This window comes from Podarcis vaucheri (assembly GCF_965113315.1).
Source record: "Podarcis vaucheri genome assembly, chromosome: 11".
Lineage (NCBI taxonomy): Eukaryota > Metazoa > Chordata > Lepidosauria > Squamata > Lacertidae > Podarcis > Podarcis vaucheri.
In genome coordinates, this window is record NC_138749.1 from 3,915,499 (window position 1) to 3,935,042 (window position 19,544).

Consider the following 19,544-nt stretch of genomic DNA (forward strand, 5'->3'; position numbering starts at 1 on the left):
TGCAGTCACGGCAGAAGAGACAGCTAAATTGTTTGTAGAACATGTTTTTAGGTTGCATGACGCCCCCTTGAGGGTGGTTTCAGACCGAGGGAAACAATTTACGTCCAGGTTCTGGAGGAAGCTCATGAGCTTACTGCATGTAGAAGTCAATTTTTTGACGGCCCGGCATCCTGAAACCAACGGGCAGGCGGAAAGAGCCAATGGGATCCTCCAGCAATACCTGAGGTGTTATGTCAATGACAGAGAGAATGATTGGGTGGAGAAGCTGGCGGAATTTGCCTACAACAATGCAGAGAACGTGTCCACAGGGATGAGCCCCTTTTTGGCTAATTACGGGTGTCATCCCAGGGCTTTCCCCGGGAGGGGAGGGGAGAGATGGAGCGTCCCGGCGGCCGAACAGTTTGTAGAGGAAATGGAAGCGATCCATCGGCAGCTCCAACTCAACCTAGAAAGGGCCAAGGAGGAGTATAAGAGGCAGGCAGACAAAAACCGAAGGGAAGGTGAAACCATTGGGGTGGGGGATCAGGTGTGGCTGTCAACCCAAGGGTTACCATTCAAGGGGGGTTGTAAGAAGTTAAGACCCAAGAGGTTGGGCCCATTTGAAGTCATGCAACAGGTCAACCCTGTGGCTTTCAGACTCCGGTTACCGAACCACATGAAACTGCACCCAGTTTTCCACAGGTCGTTACTGTCACCGTATAAAGGGGACCGAGAAGGGAGGTTCACACGGGGACCAGCAATGGAGGAAAGGGAACACAGCAGCCATGTGGCAGAGATCATCGACTGCAGGTGGAAGGGAGATCAAGTGGAGTATTTGGTAATGTGGGAAGGGGAACCGGAGTCAGAAAACACCTGGGTCATGGCAGAGGATGTCAATGACGAGGTCTTAATAGAAACTTTCCATCAAAGGTTCCCACGGAAACCTCAGCCTGTAGCGAGGTTCCGGAGGGAATACTTTGGCACCACCGACGAGGAGGAGGAGTTGGAGGGATTCACAGAATCGGAGTTGGAAGGAGGAATAGACTCCGAGGAGGAGGAGGGTTTAGAGACCCGGAACTGCAACCGATGGAGGGAAATGTTCGAGACGTTTGAAGATGAAGGGGATTCTTTTCGGGGTTTTACCTCCTCACCGCCCAAAGGAGAGGGAGCGGGTGGGGGTGAAGGGGGCCCTGGAGGGTAGGTGGATGTCACGGAACTGCCATTGGAAGGACAGGTGGTGGAAGGGCTCACGGAGGTTGGGAGAGACTCAGCAGCTGAAGCAGGAACCAGCAGGGGGAGAGGTGGGTCTCTGAGGGAAAGTGAGCAGGAGGGATGGCTCAGGGACACTTCCAGCGAGAACAGTGGGGAGGTTTCTGGACCTCCCATAGGGACACCCACTCCTCGCCGGAAACTGTCACGCCGTGAGTCCAGAAGACGTGTTTCCGTTAAGGAGCTTTTATGTTGGAAGCGATTCCGAAAGCAGCCACTGTCGGAATCTGCCAGTGACTGAAGGAGCCATGTTTGAGGCGCTCCGTCACAAACAGAGGTTTGTGGCTTTGAGCAAACTCTGAGGGACTACGATTTTACGCACAAGCAGCTCATCATCCCATCACAATAGGTAAAGATGATTGTTTTAAAAAATGGAAAACGGACCTAACAAAGTTTATATGGCAAGGCAAAAAGCCACGGATCAAACATAAATTATTAACCGACATAAAAGAGCGGGGAGGTTTTGGACTCCCAGACCTGAGATTATATTACGATGCAGCATGCTTTGCTTGAATTAAGGATTGGATCAAATTGGATAACAGTGACATTCTGGATTTGGAGGGATGGAACAACAGATATGGTTGGCATGCCTATCTAATTTATAACAAAGTGGCAGTTCATAAAGAATTTCTAAGCCACGTAATTAGAAATGCATTATACAAGGTCTGGGTGAGACATAGAAGGTTGTTAGAACCAAAAACCCCATTGTGGGTCTCACCGCTAGAAGTAATATCGGTTAAAAGGATAAATACTAAAGGAAGAATGGCAACATACCAGCAGCTCCTAAAGGAAGAACAGGGCCAATTAAAACTAAGATTATACGATGAGGTGACCCAATACTGTACCACATGGTTACAATATCACCAAATTGCACAAATATTCAACCAGGATATAGTAATAGGATTTGAAAAAGAAGAATCAAAATTACAAAAAGTATTACTACAAAACAAAAAAAATTATATCCAAAATGTATAATTTACTATTAGAATGGGAATTAAAGGATGAAGAAGTAAAAGAAGTCATGATTAAATGGGCATGTGATATAGGATATGTAATTCGGCTGGACCAATGGGAGAAATTATGGAAATATGATATTAAATTCATGGCATGTTATACAATAAGAGAAAATTTTATGAAAATGGTGTACCAATGGTATTTAACTCCAGTAAAATTGGCAAAAATTTACAAACTAAAATCGAATACCTGTTGGAGATGTAAAAAAGAAATAGGAACAATGTTTCACATGTGGTGGGAATGCCGACCTATTAAACAGTTCTGGAATGAAATCTATGAAGAACTCAAAAAGATGTTTAAAACATCTTTCAGTAAAAAACTGGAGGCATTCCTTTTAGGTTTAATTACAAATGATATCCCCGAAAATCAAAGGAAACTATTCCTTTATGCAACAACAGCTGCCAGGATGCTTATAGCTAAAAACTGGAAAGGCAGAAAAATTCCATCAGTGAAAGATTGGCAAATTAAATTATGTGAATACATAAATCTGGCAAGACTCACAGCTTACATAAGGGGACAATTGGACCAGAAATTATTAAAAGAATGGGGTTGTGCTAAAGAGTATATGAAAAAACATTGTTCTGGAGTTAGTATATTGGTATGTAATGAATGATGCTTTACAGGGTTAAAGAAAAAGAAAAATGGTGTAAAAAAATAAAAAGTACCAAGGTGGAAGTGATCTAATTAGACACAATAATACAGTAAGAGTAAATTTTCTGAGGTCTTAGAACAAAGGAAGGAAGTCAATTTGTGTTTATGTAATGATATGGTTTTTTTCTGTAGATGTGTGCTTTTTCGTTTTTGTTTAGTTTTGTTTTGTTCCCTTTGTTTGTTTGTTTTTTTCCCTTTCCCTTTTCTGTTTTTTTTTTTCCTATATGTTCCGGGGATTTTTGTTTGTATAGTATTATTTTGGATTTAATGTTTGTAATCTTTGTTATGATTCTGCATTGGAAAAAAAAGAGAGAGAATGCCTCCAAGTTCTGATGGATTTATTGCTTGTAAGTAAACGCTGTTAAAGAGAGAACAGATTGTGGACTCTTCCTTACTCTTTCTCACACGGAGGCAACACTGCGACTCTGCATACTGCTTAAGGTAGCTCCTGACTAAAGCCTGTGCTGAGAAACACAGCAGAAGTTTTGCACAGAGGGAGTGTACTGGACACGCAGTTATTCACAGGTTATGGGAAGCAACGTTTCTTTTGCCGGGTGTGAGAAGAGACCACAAGGAAACAGGCCAGCTTTGAACTCCTGCCTGAGAAGGGGGCAGTCCTGAGTTCGCTGGTGAAGCAGGAGCTTGCAGCAGACTGCATCTTCAGGGGACCGGCTGGCAGAAGCGTGAGTAAAGCTTATAAGCCCCTGGGGAAGATGGCGCAGGCTCAAGAGGCTTTTAACGTGCCCTTTAGGAAGCTAACTGGCCCCAACTGGGATGAGTGGTCCGTCAGAATGAAGTACTGGCTGCTGGGAGAACAACTGGGAGAACAACTCTGGTCTTGCATGCATCCCCCACTACCTCAAGCTGCTGAGAAAGCTAGTGAGGCTGTGCTGGTCCCAGAGGGGTTACTGTGTGCCATGGTCCGAGTCCAGTCCTGGGTCGAGGGTCTGGAGGCTGTCTGTCAAGGGTGAAGCGGGGTCCAAGGCAAGGAGCCGGGCATGGTCAGGAACTCTGGAAGAGCAGGTCAGAGTACTGGCAGCAACAGATTTCCAGCGATGTTGCTCCCACAACTTGGGACTGGGCTGACTGGCCTTTATCTCCTCTGGGGCCTAGGGCGGTCCCGGCCCACAGGTGACTCGCCTCTCCTGGCCTTAAGGCGAGCACTCCTCCTGAGAGAACTTAGTTCCCTCCGTCTCTCTGCCCTGAGCCTCTGCAGCTCAGGATAGGCTGGACGGTTACTGGACCCAGAGGCAACCTCACCTTCCCCTGACTGGGCTGGGAGAGGAGCACCTGCAGGCAATGGGTCCTCAATCACCTCCAGAGCCAGAGTGGATTCATCTGGTGTCTGCTTCTGAGGATCCGGCACAGGTGCAGGCGCCTCAGAATCGAGGCCCTGCCCCAGTTCAGCCGGCCCTGGAGACGGGGACTCCTGTGCAGGCTGGGATTCTTCAGGTTCAGCCTCTGAATCAGATTCCCAGGCCATCACAGAGGCAGACGTGGCTGCAGCTCTGGAAAAGGAGCAGTGGGTGCTGGGCATACTAAAAGCAAGCGTGGATGCGCAGCGACGATCCACCAAGAAAAACCACGGGCAGAGTGAGCCCGTGGCCGTGGGACTCGACGGGCACCTGAAGCGACCCCCAAAACGAAGAAGGGACCCCGTAAGGGGCTCCGGAATCGCGGAGGGGAAGCGGTGCTGAGAGTTCATCGCTCTTTCTGCGGGAGCGAAGCCGCGCGGCTGCTGCTGATGAGCCCTGACCTTTCTTCCTTAAATATTGGATTCTAAAGTATCTACTCGTGAGTAAGGATTACTCTATTCTGGATTACAAATTATTGAATTTGGCTGAAAGCGGGAGACGAAAAAGAGGAAGTCCGTCTTCCGGCAATGCTTAAGATCAAAGGCAAAGAAATTGACAAGCTGGAAGCAGCTGAAAAGGGACTGTAAACTAGGAAGTTTTGTGCGTTGGTGGAACTGAAAGGAAAGGCAAGTTTTCTTCTTTTTTATTACTGGGCTGAACTAAGTGGGGATCCCTCCTTTTTTTGTGGACTTTAAAAATTTTAAGAACCCAATCTTGGGCTGACAGAGAAGAAAAGAGCTCTTTGCGGATACAATATATAAAACTGAAATAGTTACATTAGGCTACTGGAGGATACACCTAAGTAACAGTAGCTTGCACCCTTTGTATGAGACTTTGTCACAATTTGGGAAGAGCTCTGCAAGTGGAAAAAGCTTTAAAGACTTTTGTTAATTTAATTAGTGGCTGGGACTTTAATGGTGGATTAACTTTTCTTCTTTCCTGTTGAATTGCAACAATACTCCCTCTAGTGGAACTTGGGACTTACAGGCTCCTGGGAACCAACTTTGTTTTGACTCTCTGCTGCTTTGCTATTTATATTGAGGAACTGTCTTTCCCATGGGACAATAGACAATCTGACCTTGACTCATAGCCAGGTGTGGAATGAGTGGCCCTCCGAAAACAAGATCTGCAAAAGCGAAAGCTGGGAAAGGTCAACTTGTGCAAACAACTTTGACTTCTCAGTCACGCAGATCATCAGTCCCAGCTGTATTAAAGGAAGCTGATCAGCCAACTACAGAGGATATGGCTGCAGGGGGAGCTGATACCCTTCTAAATGAAATGCTACAACAATTTGCAATTTTAAATAAGAAGGTAGATGATCAAACAGCAAAAATTGACTTAGCCACATCCTCTATTACCAAACTATCTGAACAAGTGGCACAACACTCACAAGCAATTGGGAATTTAAAAGACGCCACTTCAGAGAATCGGAAATTGGCTGAGGCTGCAAATTCAAAAGCAGACCAAGTAAACCAGAGAGTAGACGAACTAAAAGGAGAAGTAAGGCCACTACATAAGCACATCAGTGACCAGCAGGTCTACCTGGCTATGGTGGAATTGAGAAACCGGGAAAATAATTTAAGATTACGATCTATCCCAGAGATTGAGAAAGAAGATTTAATTGGATTTTTGACAGCAGAATTTTCCAAATTCTGGGGTATAAAAGAAGATAAAGATTTTAAAATAACAACTGCGTTTAGACTGGGAAGAGCAACAAGGAAGGACAGACCTAGAGACTGTTTGATCATTCTGAGGACCAAACAGGAGAGAGACAAAATACTTGACCTTCATTTTAATAAATCACTTGAGCTCCAGGACAGAAAAGCGGAAATTTACAAAGATATACCAAAACAACTTTTGGACCTCAGATCTAAATATACAGACCTAGCAAGACTCTTGAGAAGCAACGGGATACCCTACAGGTGGGAGTTTCCACAAGGTCTATCATTTAATTACAAAGGAAAGAAGGTTAGAATTAAAACAGAGGAGGACAACCAGAGGTTCCTGCACAACCACGGAGAGGACTTGCAGAAGGGAATAGCAGTCCCTTGGCCTCAGCCACAGCCTGGATTAGAACCATCACCTTCTACCCCGGATTTGGACAAAAAAGAGGACACCCCATAAAGAGTTACAACAGACTGATACAGGATGTCTCTGCAGCTGTATAGTTGGAACATTAATGGAGCAAATTCCCCGGAAAAACGAAAAAAGATCTTTCATATTTTGAAAAAAGAACATTTGGATATAATTTGTTTACAAGAAACACATGTGACTAGGCTCCACAGAAAGGTGTTAATCAACAAAAGACTAGGCCAAGAATTTATCTCATCAGATAGAGTTAAAAAGAGAGGCGTGGTGATCTATGCAAAGGAGAATCTGTCACCGAAATTTCTGTTTAAAGATGAACAAGGAAGAATTTTGGCAATTGAAATACAAACCCAAGGAGAAAAAGTTTTGATATTAGGAATTTATGCACCAAATGAGGGGAAATCAGAATTCTACAAGAAGCTACATGAGACATTACTGGACTATCTGGACTATTCCAACATCATTATGATGGGAGATATGAATGGGGTGGTATCTACTTACATGGATAAGTCACAGAATCAAAATTTAACCAAGGATGGCAGACTGCCAAAAACCTTCTTCGAACTAACTGACAATATGGACATGATTGATATATGGAGGACAAGAAACCCCTTAGGTAAAGAAGGAACTTTCTTCTCAGAGGCCCACCTGTCATCGACAAGAATCGACCAAATCTGGACAACTAGAGGGCTGGCACCTAAGACTATAAGAGTGGAAATCTGCCCTAAGACTTGCTCCGACCATAACGCCTTGAAAATGGAAGTAAGATTTACTCCAGCCGGTTCCTTTAGATGGAAAATGAATGACAACCTGTTAAGAGATCAAGAGATTGTAAAGAAGGCCCAAAAAGCTTTAAAGGACTACTTTGAAATCAACCTGAACACTTCGGTGGAAAAAAGAACAATCTGGGACGCAAGTAAAGCTGTAATGAGAGGGTTCCTGATACAACAGAATACGATCAAGAAAAAACTCTGGAATGGAAAAAAGGACAAGATATTAGACAAGATAAGAGATGGAGAGAAAAAGTTGAGATCTAATCCAAAATCAAAAGAGACTTTGAGAGAAATTAAATTCCACAAGTCACAATATATGAAATTGATAAACCAAGAAGTGGAATGGAAGATTAAACAAATGAAACAAAGATCCTTTGAATCGGCAAACAAATGTGGAAAACTGCTAGCATGGCAGTTGAAAAAAAGACAAAAATTGAATTATGTTACTAACCTAGAGGTTGAAGGGAAAAAGATTCAGAAACCAGGCGAAATTAGAAAGTGTTTCCAGAAATATTTTAAAAAATTATATACCCAAGGGCCTGAGGAAATGTCTGAGATGGATCAGTTTTTAAAAGACAATGGCCTACCAGAACTCTCTCAGGAAAAGAGATCAATCTTGGATTACAAAATAACACAACAGGAAATTGAGGATGCCATTCAGAACATGCAGTTGGGCAAATCTCCAGGGCCTGATGGACTTACCTCCAAGTATTATAGGACGCTAAAAGACTATTTGATACAACCATTAATGGAGGTTTGTAACCAGATTATGGGGGGAGGAAGGGCGCCAGAAACGTGGAAAGAAGCATTCATCACATTGATTCCTAAAGTGGAAACTGAAAAGACGCAACTTAAGAACTACCGTCCCATCTCACTCCTGAATGTGGATTACAAAATATTTGCAGACATTTTGGCAAGTAGATTTAAAAAGGTATTAAATGAAGTAATTCATAAGGACCAAGCTGGCTTTCTCCCGGGTAGGCACTTGTTTGACAATACTAGGAACATTATTGATATCCTGGAACTTTTGCAAACAAATATTAACACTAAAGCGGTGTTAATTTTTATTGATGCTGAGAAGGCCTTTGACAATATTTCTTGGAAGTTTATGAAGAAAAACTTGAAAGGGATGGGAGTGGGACGGGGGTTTGAAAATGGTATAGAAGCAATTTATTCAGAACAAAAAGCTAAGTTGATAGTGAACAATGTGGTGACAGAAGAGTTTTGTATTGAAAAAGGAACACGACAAGGGTGCCCCCTTTCCCCTTTATTATTTATCTCAGTCCTGGAGGTGTTGCTGAATATGATTAGGAAGGACCGGCAGGTACAAGGAATACGGGTCGGAGCGAAACAATATAAACTGAAGGCTTTTGCAGATGACTTGGTTTTAACATTACAGGAGCCAGAATCTAGTACAAAAAGAGTTTTAGAACTGATTCAAGAATTTGGTCGGGTGGCGGGATTCAAGTTGAATAAACAAAAAACCAAGGTATTGGGAAAGAACCTGACATCTTTAGAAACAGATGGGTTTCAGAGGGAAACAGAATTAAATGTGGTTAAAAAAGTGAAATACCTGGGGATTAACTTGTCTTCCAAAAATCTGAATTTATTTAAAGATAACTATGAAAAATGTTGGTCAGAAGTTAAAAAAGATCTAGAAATTTGGTCAAGACTAAAACTTTCCTTGTTAGGCCGAATTGCAGCTATAAAAATGAACGTTTTGCCAAAGATGTTGTTTTTGTTTCAAGCCTTGCAGATCGTGGACAGAGTGGAATGTTCTGGAAAGTGGCAGAAGGATATTTCAAAGTTTGTTTGGCAGGGCAAAAAACCCCGAATAAAGTTTAAAATACTAACTGATGCAAAAGAAAGAGGGGGGTTTGCCCTGCCGGACTTAAGGTTATATTATGAAGCTGCAGCCTTCTGCTGGATCAAAGATTGGATTTTGCTTGAGAACACTGATGTCCTAGATCTGGAAGGTTTTAATAATTCGCTAGGATGGCATGCGTTTTTGTGGTATGACAAGGTAAAGACTCACAAAATGTTTAAAAATCATATTGTCAGAAAAGCATTATTTATGGTCTGGACAAAGTACAAAGACTTACTCGAAAGTAAGACTCCGAGGTGGCTATCACCAGTGGAAGCCAAGGCTCGAAAAAAACCCAATATGGAGGTCAACTGGCCGAAATATTGGGAAATAATAGAAAACATTGGAGACAATTGGAGGTTGCAGAGCTATGAAAAATTAAAGGATAAGGTGCAAGATTGGTTTCACTATGCCCAAATTAATGAGGTTTTTAAGCTGGATAAAAAAACAAGGATTCCAGGTGGAAAAATCGAAACTTGAGACAGAATTGTTAGAACCAAAGACTAAGTTATTATCTAGAATGTATAACTTGCTGCTTAAATGGAACACTCAGGAGGAGACAGTCAAATCAGCCATGATAAAATGGGCTCAAGACATTGGGTACAATATTATGTTTGAAGACTGGGAAAGGTTATGGACCACCGGTATGAAATTTACGGCATGCAATGCCTTGAAAGAAAACATTATGAAAATGATATACAGGTGGTACATGACCCCAGTCAAGCTTGCTAAGATATACCATTTGTCAAATAACAAATGCTGGAAGTGCAAAGAGGCTGAAGGGACATTCTTTCACCTCTGGTGGACATGTCCAAGAGTGAAGGCCTTCTGGGAAATGATCTACAATGAGTTAAAAAAGGTGTTTAAGTACACCTTTCCTAAGAAACCGGAGGCCTTCCTCTTGGGCATTGTCGGCCAAAAGGTGTTAAAGGATAGAACGTTTTTTATGTATGCAACTACAGCAGCAAGGATTCTTATTGCTAAATATTGGAAGACTCAAGATTTGCCCACACTGGAAGAGTGGCAAACGCAATTGATGGCCTACATGGAATTGGCCGAGATGACTGCCAGAATCCGAGACTTGGGGGAAGAAACAATCGAGGAGGACTGGAAAAGATTTAAGGACTATTTGCAAAAATTCTATAGACTATATGAACTATAAAACTCGCATGATTTGGTATGGTTAGCTCCAGCAATGAGAGCGCATGATACATGAAATTAGGTAATATTAATGAAAGGATTAAAGGTTAAAATGATATTATATTGGCTTTTAAAGTAAAAGGATAACAAGTAATTTAAACTAAAAATGCAATGATTTGAAAGTATAAATGAAACATATGAAACAAGGTTATAATTTGCTGATAACTTTATTGTCAAGAATGCATTGTGGGGAGGATGTGGGGAAGTCCGATGGAATATTGAAATAAGCTTGGAAATGGTTTTTTCTCTTTTCTTTTTTCTTCTTTCCTTTCTTCTCTTCTTCCTTTTTCTCTTTTTTCTTTCTCTCTCGTTGTTCTTGTTTCTTTGTGTATGTGATTGGTTATCTGTATTTGGAAAAAATGCAATAAAAAATTATTTAAAAAAAATAAAAGCAAGCGTGGATGCTTGGCTTTTGCCTCATGTAGAGGGCATTAAGGAGTCCCGAGTCGCTTGGTAGGCGCTGGAGAAGGTGTTTGTAGCCACAGTGGGAGCCAAAGACCGAGAGGGGACTGTGAGCCCAGTGAGGGCTGAAGGCAACGTTCCTGGAAGCTCTTCCTATGCTTCAACACATCTGTGCGATGAACAGGGAGAGAGGCAGAGAGCTGGGAGGAAAGCAGTGGCAAGCTGTTCCTCAGGAAGCTGGGCACCCAGGAGTGGGGGTGCAGACAGAAGCTGTAAGAGCTCTGTGAAAGCCAAAGTCTCCAAGAGTTGTTTTCGCCGTGAGAGCTGTTCTGCAGGGGCTCAGGAATGCAAGGTCAGCCGGCAGAGAAAGCAAATAAGCGAAGGTTCTCAGACAGCGAAGCATGAGAACACTGGCAGAGGCCCTAGTGGGGGCGGAAGTGTTTCCATGGCAATGTTGGAATGTCAACAATCAGCCACTCTCTCTTTTATCGTGGACAATGGAGTGACTCACACTCTAGTGCCATCTGGTGGGCTTCTTTGAAATTGCAAGTCTGAAAAGTGGACGATATGTGTCATTGGCTGATGGATCGAAGAGACAGTTAACTGAGACTGGCATGTTGTATTGTTCTTTTCTAGATCATGAAGTCCAAGCTTTTGTGGTTCCTGAGATCGCCAACTGTCTTTTAAGTGTGTCCGCTCTTGTAGCTGATGGCTTCAGTGTAAAGTTTGCAAATAACGTGTTCTTTTTTCAGGGATGGGAAGAAGCTATACAGTACTGAGTGCAAAGATAGGCTGTTCATGATGGAGATGCCTATTGCTAATGTTGCTGTTGTGAACCCCCTGAAGAGGCACAAGTGCAATGCGCAAACGTGCCACCACACAATGGTTGTGTACATCTTTGGCACAGGAGATTTTCCCACACAGGGTGGTCCTACGTTAACAAGGCCCCAAAGAATACTGAGGGGTGTAAGTTTAAGGGATGTGACAAGTTCTTAGATTGCAGAGCCTGTAAACAATCTAAGGTAACCACATGCACATATCCTAGATCCACTAGAAAGACCAGCAGGCCCTTTGAGCTAGTCCATGCAGATTTGTGTGGCCCCATGCAGGTAGTGTCTTTGGGTGGATCCAAACACGTTCTGTTGCTGATCGATGATTTTTCGAAAAACTCATGGATTTTTACGATCTGACACAAGAGTGAGGCTGCTGCATTGATTAAAGATTGGATCACAGCAGTAGAGATAAGATTTTCCACGAGATTGGTGTCCTTTCAAAGTGATAGAGGCTCCTCTTATACATGGGTAGTGCTGAGGGGGGACGGGCGGTTGGTTGTAGCCACCAGGAGGAGATTTCCAGCAGTGATTTCTTTGCTGTGGAAAGGGCTGTTGTTGATTGGCTGCTGCTGTGGCAATCGGGCAGACGATAGGTGACTTGGCTGATGCGTGCAATTTGATTAATGGCTACCCCCCCAAAAAAAAAGCTCAACTCTGGGCAATCCCCTCCTAAAAAAGCTTAACAAGTCTTGGCAATCTCTCCCCATTTTCTAAATACACGGGGACATGTTATACACGGAAAAATGCGGTACCTTTTCCTCTCGTCCGCCTCATTTACTCCTCTCTCTTTCTCAAGAGCTCTCAGATGAAAACTTCGGGGAATTGTTGACAGGTAAGAAGATGCTGGGAGGAAGAACATTCAGAGAAACTTTGGAGATGATGGATGAGAGGGAAATTTTAGACACCATCCTCCAACACCCCCATCCACTTCACTTCTCCAGGTGTGTGTGATGCAGGTTGGTTGATTGAACTCATGAGCTTTCATGATTTCTATGGTGTAGACAGTGTATACAAAAGGATTTAGGCAGATTCCTGTTTTTCCCATGTTTATTGATGGCTATGTATTGCTTGTTTTTCTGATTTCTCAGGAAGACTTTGAGTGATGCCTGGAGCAGATCCATAAGAGAGGAAACGAAGACAAGATTTTGGGTGTTTTCCGGTACTTTGCATATATAAGTGTGATTGTATAGCCTTGTTTTGAATAAAGTCATTCAACTTGTGAATTGGTCTGTGTGTGTACTATAGACTTCGTAGATGGCACTGTGTAGCCACGGACAACTATGACATTTCTTATTAGTATCAAAGTTTTGCAGATACATTGGTACAAATAAAGAAATACACAATTTTTTGTCAGCATTGAAAAGTAAAGATACAGAAGGTAACAGATACAAAATACAGATACAGTAATACAGATACGTGAAATTTCAGTAAAAACTTAGTGACACAGTACAAGTGTATAGATGCAACAAATGTAATGTCAGCAGACGAACCTTGAGGGAATTTTTTGAGGGACTTTATAACTCACTTTATGATCGTTTATTATTCTTATAACAGAACCATAGAATAATCTACCAACTAAACCTGGGGTCGGCAAACTTTTCCGCCGGCGGGCCAGAACGCCCACATGAGCACGCACACTTGTGCACATGCGCCCGCCGCTCTTTCCCCGCTGGCTTTCGGAGCCACAGCGGGGGGGGGGGAGTTTGCAGCTTCCTATTGGCTGCAGGAGCTTCCTGCAGCCAATAGGAAGCTGTGGCTGCGTCCTGGAAGTCAGTCACCATGCGGAGGAACTGGAGCAGCATGGCGGTTTAGCTCCGTGTGGTGACTGACCGAGCGGGCGGCAATGGCTTCCTATCCTGCAGTCAATAGGAAGCCATTGCTGCCCGCTCAGTCAGTCCCCGTGCCGAGCTAAACCGGACCTACAACCAATTTTCAAACAGGCACGTGCCTACATACGCCGCCCTGACACCAAGGAAAGAGCAATTGGGATGGCTTGCTTCACGAAGGTGAGAGTCGGAAACGGGGAATGCATGCAGGCGCTCCTGCTTTGAAACAACTGCACCCAGGCAGGCAAGGAAAGCAGAGGGTGTAAGAAGGTCTCCTGCGCCACCATTGATGGCTGGCAGGCCTGCACTCTGCCTAGGGCAGCAATTTCTACAGGCCTTAGATAAGAACTGAGGGCAGTGTGCATTAACTAACTCCTTGCGCTTTGCTCCCCCTTTCTTCCCGCCTGGTGGGCCCTGCCCTCTGCCTGCCCCTCAGAGCCAGCATGGCACACAGGGCTGGGCTTTAGTGGCCGCAGCCTCTTCTCATCCTCACCTGCTTTCCAGCAGCCTCTACCACAGCCTTTCTCAACCTGTGGGTCCCCAGATGTCGCTGGACTACAACTCCCATCACCTCTAGCTAGCAAGGCCAGAGCTCAGGGATGATGGGAGTTGTAGTCCAACAAAATCTGGGGATCCACAGGTTGAGAACCGCTGCTCTACCAGCTGCCCAAGGGAGGAGGCCAGCAGCAGTGACCACGGAGATGCCATGGAGAGGCAACGAGAGGCCCCCTTACAGCCGCCACTGTCATTGGGGACAAGCACTCATCCTCCTCCCCAAGCTCGGTGGCGGTAGCTCTGGCAGGGAAAACAGGGACATTCCGGAATTAAATCAGAAGCTGGTTGGCTTTCATAATACCGGGGCTGTCCCTGGAAAATCAGGACAAACTTGGAGGGTATGGGGTAGTGAACTTTGATTTTCATGGCACTTTCTTTGGCCTTGCACCCCATCAAGTGTTTTCTTTCTCAGTTCCTTTTTCACCGGGAGATTGGCTGCCTCTGCAGCAGAGAGAACATTGTGGACACTCTCCAAGAGTGGCTGGTGGCACCCAACCCCCTGATGCAGATGGGCGGCCTGCGAGGACTAAGCCATATTCTACAGGAACCGCTGGCGGTAAGAAATTGGTGGCAAGGGGCACATTATGCAGCGGTGTACAAATTAACCTAACAACGCCTTGCCTTTCAATGAGCCAGTTGAAAGGAGATTCCCTTATTCTGCTGCAGCCTTATTCTCAGGTGCAGACCAGCATAGGCAGGAAGCTGCCTTAAAGAGAGTCAGGCCAATGGTCTGGCTATCTCAGGGTTGCCTACACTGGTCAGCAGCAGAAAGGCTAATCTGGCACCTTGGTTGCCTTTCTGTCCACTCCCATCCCCAGGTGTCAAGATACAACCAGAAACTGCCAGCCACCTTAAGGGATCTCACAGAGTTGCTGAGGAGCACCAGGCCCGAACATCGGGAGACAGCAGCCGTATTGATAGGTAATTGAAAACAAGGCTCTTAAGATGAAGGGGGGTTTTAGGGCAGAAGTGGGATTTCAGCTAAAAAAACCTGGAGGCTGAGAGGCAGGGATGCAACTCCTGACTCTGTCCAAAGAAGAGCGCTAAAGGGAGGCTGCACCCAGAAAGTAGCTTTACTCTGCCTCTCTCCATCAGGCTTGGGGGCGCCTGACAGACCCTAGAAAGGACTGCTGCTGCTGCCACTGTCACCCAGGACTGCGTGCCAGGAGCCTGAGGGCCCTGCCCTGCCTCTCTCCACCTGGCTTGGGGGGACCTCACAGGCCCTAGAAAGGACTGCTGCTGCTGCCACCCAGGACTGCCTGCCAGGAGCCTGAGGGTCCTGCTCTGCCCTGCCTCTCTCCACCTGGCTGGGGGACGTGGCGCTGACAGGCTTCACAAGGACTGCGGCTGCTACTCGGCAGAGAGGGCTCCTCTTTTTTAATAGTTTTAAATTATATTTTATCTGTGGCCTTTTAAATTGTGCTTTTTTGGTATGTTCTTTTGTTTGTGTGTTTCTTTCTCTGTTGGGGGTGGGTGGGTATTGGGTTGTGGATAGGTATAGTTTTGATCTTAAGGCGAGAGGGTCAGGGCTGCTTGGGAGTGGGCCCCAGCCAACAGAATGGCTGGGCATGTTCCACAGGGGGTGGGGTGACCTGGAACATCCGATCTCAGTTATCACGGGCAGCAGGAGGAGTTACGCTAAGTCCAGACCATATCATTACTGAGGAGGCAGGTTTAGTTGTTGTTTGAAGACTATCCCTGCCTCCGGGTCTGGTCTTGACCAGAAGGATACTGGAATCAGCAAGGGAGACCCACATGACTTTAAGGTGCTGCTGTGCAATCTCAGGAAGATCTTGTTTGGGTCCAGCCTGCTCACGAAGGAATCGGCCTCCTCAGCTGCTCCGTGTTGACAGTGGATGGGCTTGTACGTGTTGAACCTTGCCGGAAAAGGAGAAGGTAAAGTGAGGAGCAGGAAACGGCACTTTCTGCCACCCAGAACTGCCTGCCAGGAGCCTGAGGGCCCTCGTCTTGAAAAGGATGTTGGAAAAAGTTCAGAAAAGGGCAACCAAAATTATCAAGGGGGTGGAGTAAATCCCCTATGAAGGAAGGTGGCCAAGGCTAGGACTTTTTGGTTAGGAGAAAAGGCAAGTAAGAGGCAGCACGATAGAAGTTTATGAGGTTTGGCATGGCACAGAGGAAGTGAAGGGAGTATCTCATTGGGAGATGCAGGACAGGCAAAAGAAAGGTAAATCAGAGAACTCAAAGGATCCCAAACAAGCATGGCTCTGGAACGCAAAGGCCATCCTGACGCAGAGGACTTTAGGCTCCTAGCCCTGTCTGTCAAATTGTCCGTCTGGTAACTATAAAAATTGGCGATAAAAAAAATGCTGCACACGGCAGGGAAGGAAGGTGAGCGATGGAAGGGTGGAGGTGTCTCCAGGCCTGACTCCTGGCTTGTTATCTGCCGGCCGTGGGACCGGAGGCCTCCGTCAGGAATCCCGCTAGATGGGTTCAGGGACAGAAGGGGGTCTGCTTGGGATGGAGCAGATCCCTAATTCAATCCCTGGATGACCTGCTAAATTATTATTATTATTACCCTTTGCAAGGCTTTCTTGGCATAGAGCTGCAGAAGAGATATCACACCACAGCATGATAATATCCTAAACTCATGTTGCATGGTGTATCTGAGGGAAGAATCATGCTTCAGTGTCTGAGTGTGTGTGTTGGATGCAGAGTTCACTCCCTGGGGATCTCCAAGTGGGGCTGAGAACAGCTGCTGCCCTCCAAATCCTGGAGAGTCAGTGTCTAAATGCCTCTCTGGGAAAGTGGGAGTGATGCAGAACAGAGCAAAGGAATGGAAGGATTCGTTCAGAGGGGAGGGCATTTATGTCACATGCAAATCCCCACTGGTATCTTCAAGGAGGGCTGGGAGAGACCCCCCGCTATGCCACCTGAAGCTCTGGAGAGCAGCAGCCAGTCAGTGTAGAGGTTGTGTGGCATAGTGGTAAGAGCAGTGTTTCTCAAACATGGGTCCAGACAACAGCTGGGGACCCAAGTTTGAGACACACTGGATTAGAATGTCGGTCTGGGGCCTGGGACACCTGGGTTCAAATTCCCGTTTGGCCATGAAGCTCACTGGGTGACCCTGGGCCAATCACTCACTCTCAGCCTGACCTCCTTTGCAGGGCTTTTGTGAAGGCAGAATGGGCAGGAGCGGCAGACCCTAGAAAAAGGGACGGGCCATTTGTCGTTCTCTCACCTTAGCCTGGGGGCTGATGCCGTAGCTAGTGAAGGCATACTGCCAATGCGGCAGTCCCAGGTGGTGATTAGGCACCAGGTGAAAACGTTCCTCTTCAACCAAGCCTTTGGCTGATTGATCGCCAGTACCTTTCTAAATGTGCTGGGTGAGGGGGATGTTTGCTTTTCTTCTTGTTTTTATTATGCATATACAGATACAGTCATTTTATGTAGTGAACCGCCCTGAGATCTGTGGATGAAGAGCGGTATACAAATTTTAATAATAATATTAACAACAACAAAGCATAGCTTGCTCTTCAGGAAAACTTCATCACAGGCCATCATAGATGACAGCCTTTGTCCACCTGGTGCCCTCCAGATGTTCTGGACTACAAAGCTCATCACTCTCAGCCAGCACAACGGTCTGGTGCTAGGAACAGTAGTCCAAAACATCTCCCACAAAGACAAAAGCTAACTGGGGTTTGCAGATGGGGCTGATTTGTGCAGGCAGCTCTTGGGCTTCTGGTATCACACAACATACCCTGCTTGGTGTTCTTGTACACAAGGCAGACCTTCCCATTCCCTCCGCATGGGTCCAGCTCAAACACCAGGCTCCGCAAGTCCAAGTGAGGTTTCTCCAGCTGAGCCCCCTTACCTTTGGGGAGAAAGAAAAGGCTGAGCGAGGCAGGCAGGCATTCTCATCGGGTGCAGGGCAAGGAATACTCAAACCAGGCAGAGCTTGAGAAGCTGGGCGTCAGTGGGGCTTGTGTATAAGGTCACGGATACTTTTGGTGGGGTAGCAGGGGAGGTGGAGAGGAGAACCGAGGTCTCCCATGGACAAAGGGGTGAGGTGGGGCCGTACCTTCTTCATCATTGCTGTCCTCCAAGTCAGCCAGCGTGGGGGCATTGGGCAAGGCATAGATGGGTGATGCTCTGACTTGGTTTAAGTAGGAGATGCTGTTGATGGTCATGCAGCCAAGGGGCATCAGGTTGTCTGGAAGAAAGGCAGCCATTACTAGGTTGCTGGCATGGATGCCACAATTCTGTAGGTGCACAGAAGGCTCACAGAACATGGTCCCTTTGGCTCACAGAACATGGTCCCTTTGGCTCACAGAACATGGTGCCCTTTAAAGAATCTCAGCTTGCTTTTTACTCACATTCCTCATGAACTAAAATCCATTCACTTATCTTCTGCCAATACGTTTAAAATTAAACTTTTGAAATACATTTTAGCTTCTTGCGCCCACATACTCTCATCTACCAGGTTCAGATTAGAGATCTCACTTTTGGAGCCTTAAAGATGTTAGAATCATAGAACTGCAGAGATGGAAGGAATCCTAAGGGTCATCTAGCCCAGCCCCCTGAAATGCAGGAAAATGAAGGTGGCCCTTATAAGGATCAAACCTGCAACCCTGGCATTATCAGCACCATGCTCTAACCAACCATGGTAACTAGTGCAGGATGGCCGCCTTTTGTAGAACTGCGATACGAGGTCTCCAAGATCCAACTCACTTTGCCTCTGGGAGCCTGAAGGTCTGAGCCTCCATTTCTAGCTTGATACAGAAGTAGGACAATTTCCTGCTGTGAGTGGGACGCCTAATTCTGGTGCCAAGGATGGAAAGGACGCTAGGAGGGAGTGGCGAACAGGCTATGGGTCTGTTTTGCAGGGTCACGAGACATGGGGTCCCTTGGTGAAGGGGAGAGGCTATGGAGACAGACGATATCATAAACAGGACACGTCCCCCAAGACATACAGAAATCTCAAGGGCCCTGTCTTCCCCATGCATAAACAGGACACCTCAAGGGCCATGCAATATATGTCTCCCACCCACCACCAGCCCCGTCTTCCCCATGCCGCCAGCCACCAAAGTTTCCAAAACTTCCACCAAAGGGAACCACAAAGAAAAGCTGAAATCAGCTGCAGCAGCTCAGAGTTGACGGGGGAAGCCGGGAAGCCCCGAGTTCAAGTCTCCCTTCAGCGGGACTATTCGGGTTGCTACGCTGTGAGACTTCGAGGGAGCTATGGGGGAATTTAACATACTAGCATTTGTACTGGAACACGAAGCCGCCCTGTTCAGCCCTCTCTCTCTCCCTCCAGCGACGCTCCCCGGCCCCTCACAACAGCCCTGCAGAGTAGGGCGAGGGGCGAGAGAGAGCGAGGCTGGCAGGCCCAGGTCCCCCCGCCCTGGGAGTGGGGGCTTCCCCGTGACCCCCGGGCCTGGCTCCGCACTCGGCGGGGCTCGTTTCCTGAGGCAACGGAGGCGGCTCTCTGCACAGGCTCAGGAACCACGGCAGCCTTTGCCACCGTTCATCATCGGCCCGCCTTCAAATTAGCCCCCCCCCCCCGCGAGCCCCTCCTGAGGTAAAAAGACGGTCGTTACTCCAACGAGCAGCCACGTCCGCCGCCTTGAAGCAACCGCCAACCCCAACGTCTCTCCGCCCAGCCACGCCCCCGCGCCCGACTCTCGGCTCCCATTGGCTGACAGGGACCGGGGTTTGCCCAGATACGGAGTCGGAGGAGCCGGCCAATGGGGAGGACTCAGAACGGGCGGGGGGGG

At 46.4% G+C, this 19,544-nt stretch overlaps 2 protein-coding genes across 2 annotated transcripts; one reads left to right on the forward strand and one right to left on the reverse strand.

Annotated features, from left to right (window-relative positions):
• Positions 1–3,271: 3,271 nt before the first annotated feature.
• On the forward strand, positions 3,272–15,093 carry LOC309543086 (uncharacterized protein). Its single transcript, XM_082242328.1, has 6 exons — positions 3,272–3,596; positions 12,225–12,369; positions 12,517–12,587; positions 14,222–14,365; positions 14,628–14,730; positions 14,905–15,093. Exons 2-6 carry the CDS (start codon positions 12,269–12,271, stop codon positions 14,918–14,920), a joined length of 435 nt encoding a protein of 144 aa, XP_082098454.1. The 5' UTR covers positions 3,272–3,596; positions 12,225–12,268; the 3' UTR covers positions 14,921–15,093.
• Positions 15,094–15,244: 151 nt separating this feature from the next.
• Positions 15,245–19,442, reverse strand: LOC309514233 (tubulin polyglutamylase complex subunit 2-like). Its single transcript, XM_082191307.1, has 4 exons — positions 19,368–19,442; positions 17,849–17,980; positions 17,528–17,641; positions 15,245–15,686 (listed from the first exon to the last, which is right to left on the reverse strand). Exons 2-4 carry the CDS (start codon positions 17,970–17,972, stop codon positions 15,622–15,624), a joined length of 303 nt encoding a protein of 100 aa, XP_082047433.1. The 5' UTR covers positions 17,973–17,980; positions 19,368–19,442; the 3' UTR covers positions 15,245–15,621.
• Positions 19,443–19,544: the final 102 nt, after the last annotated feature.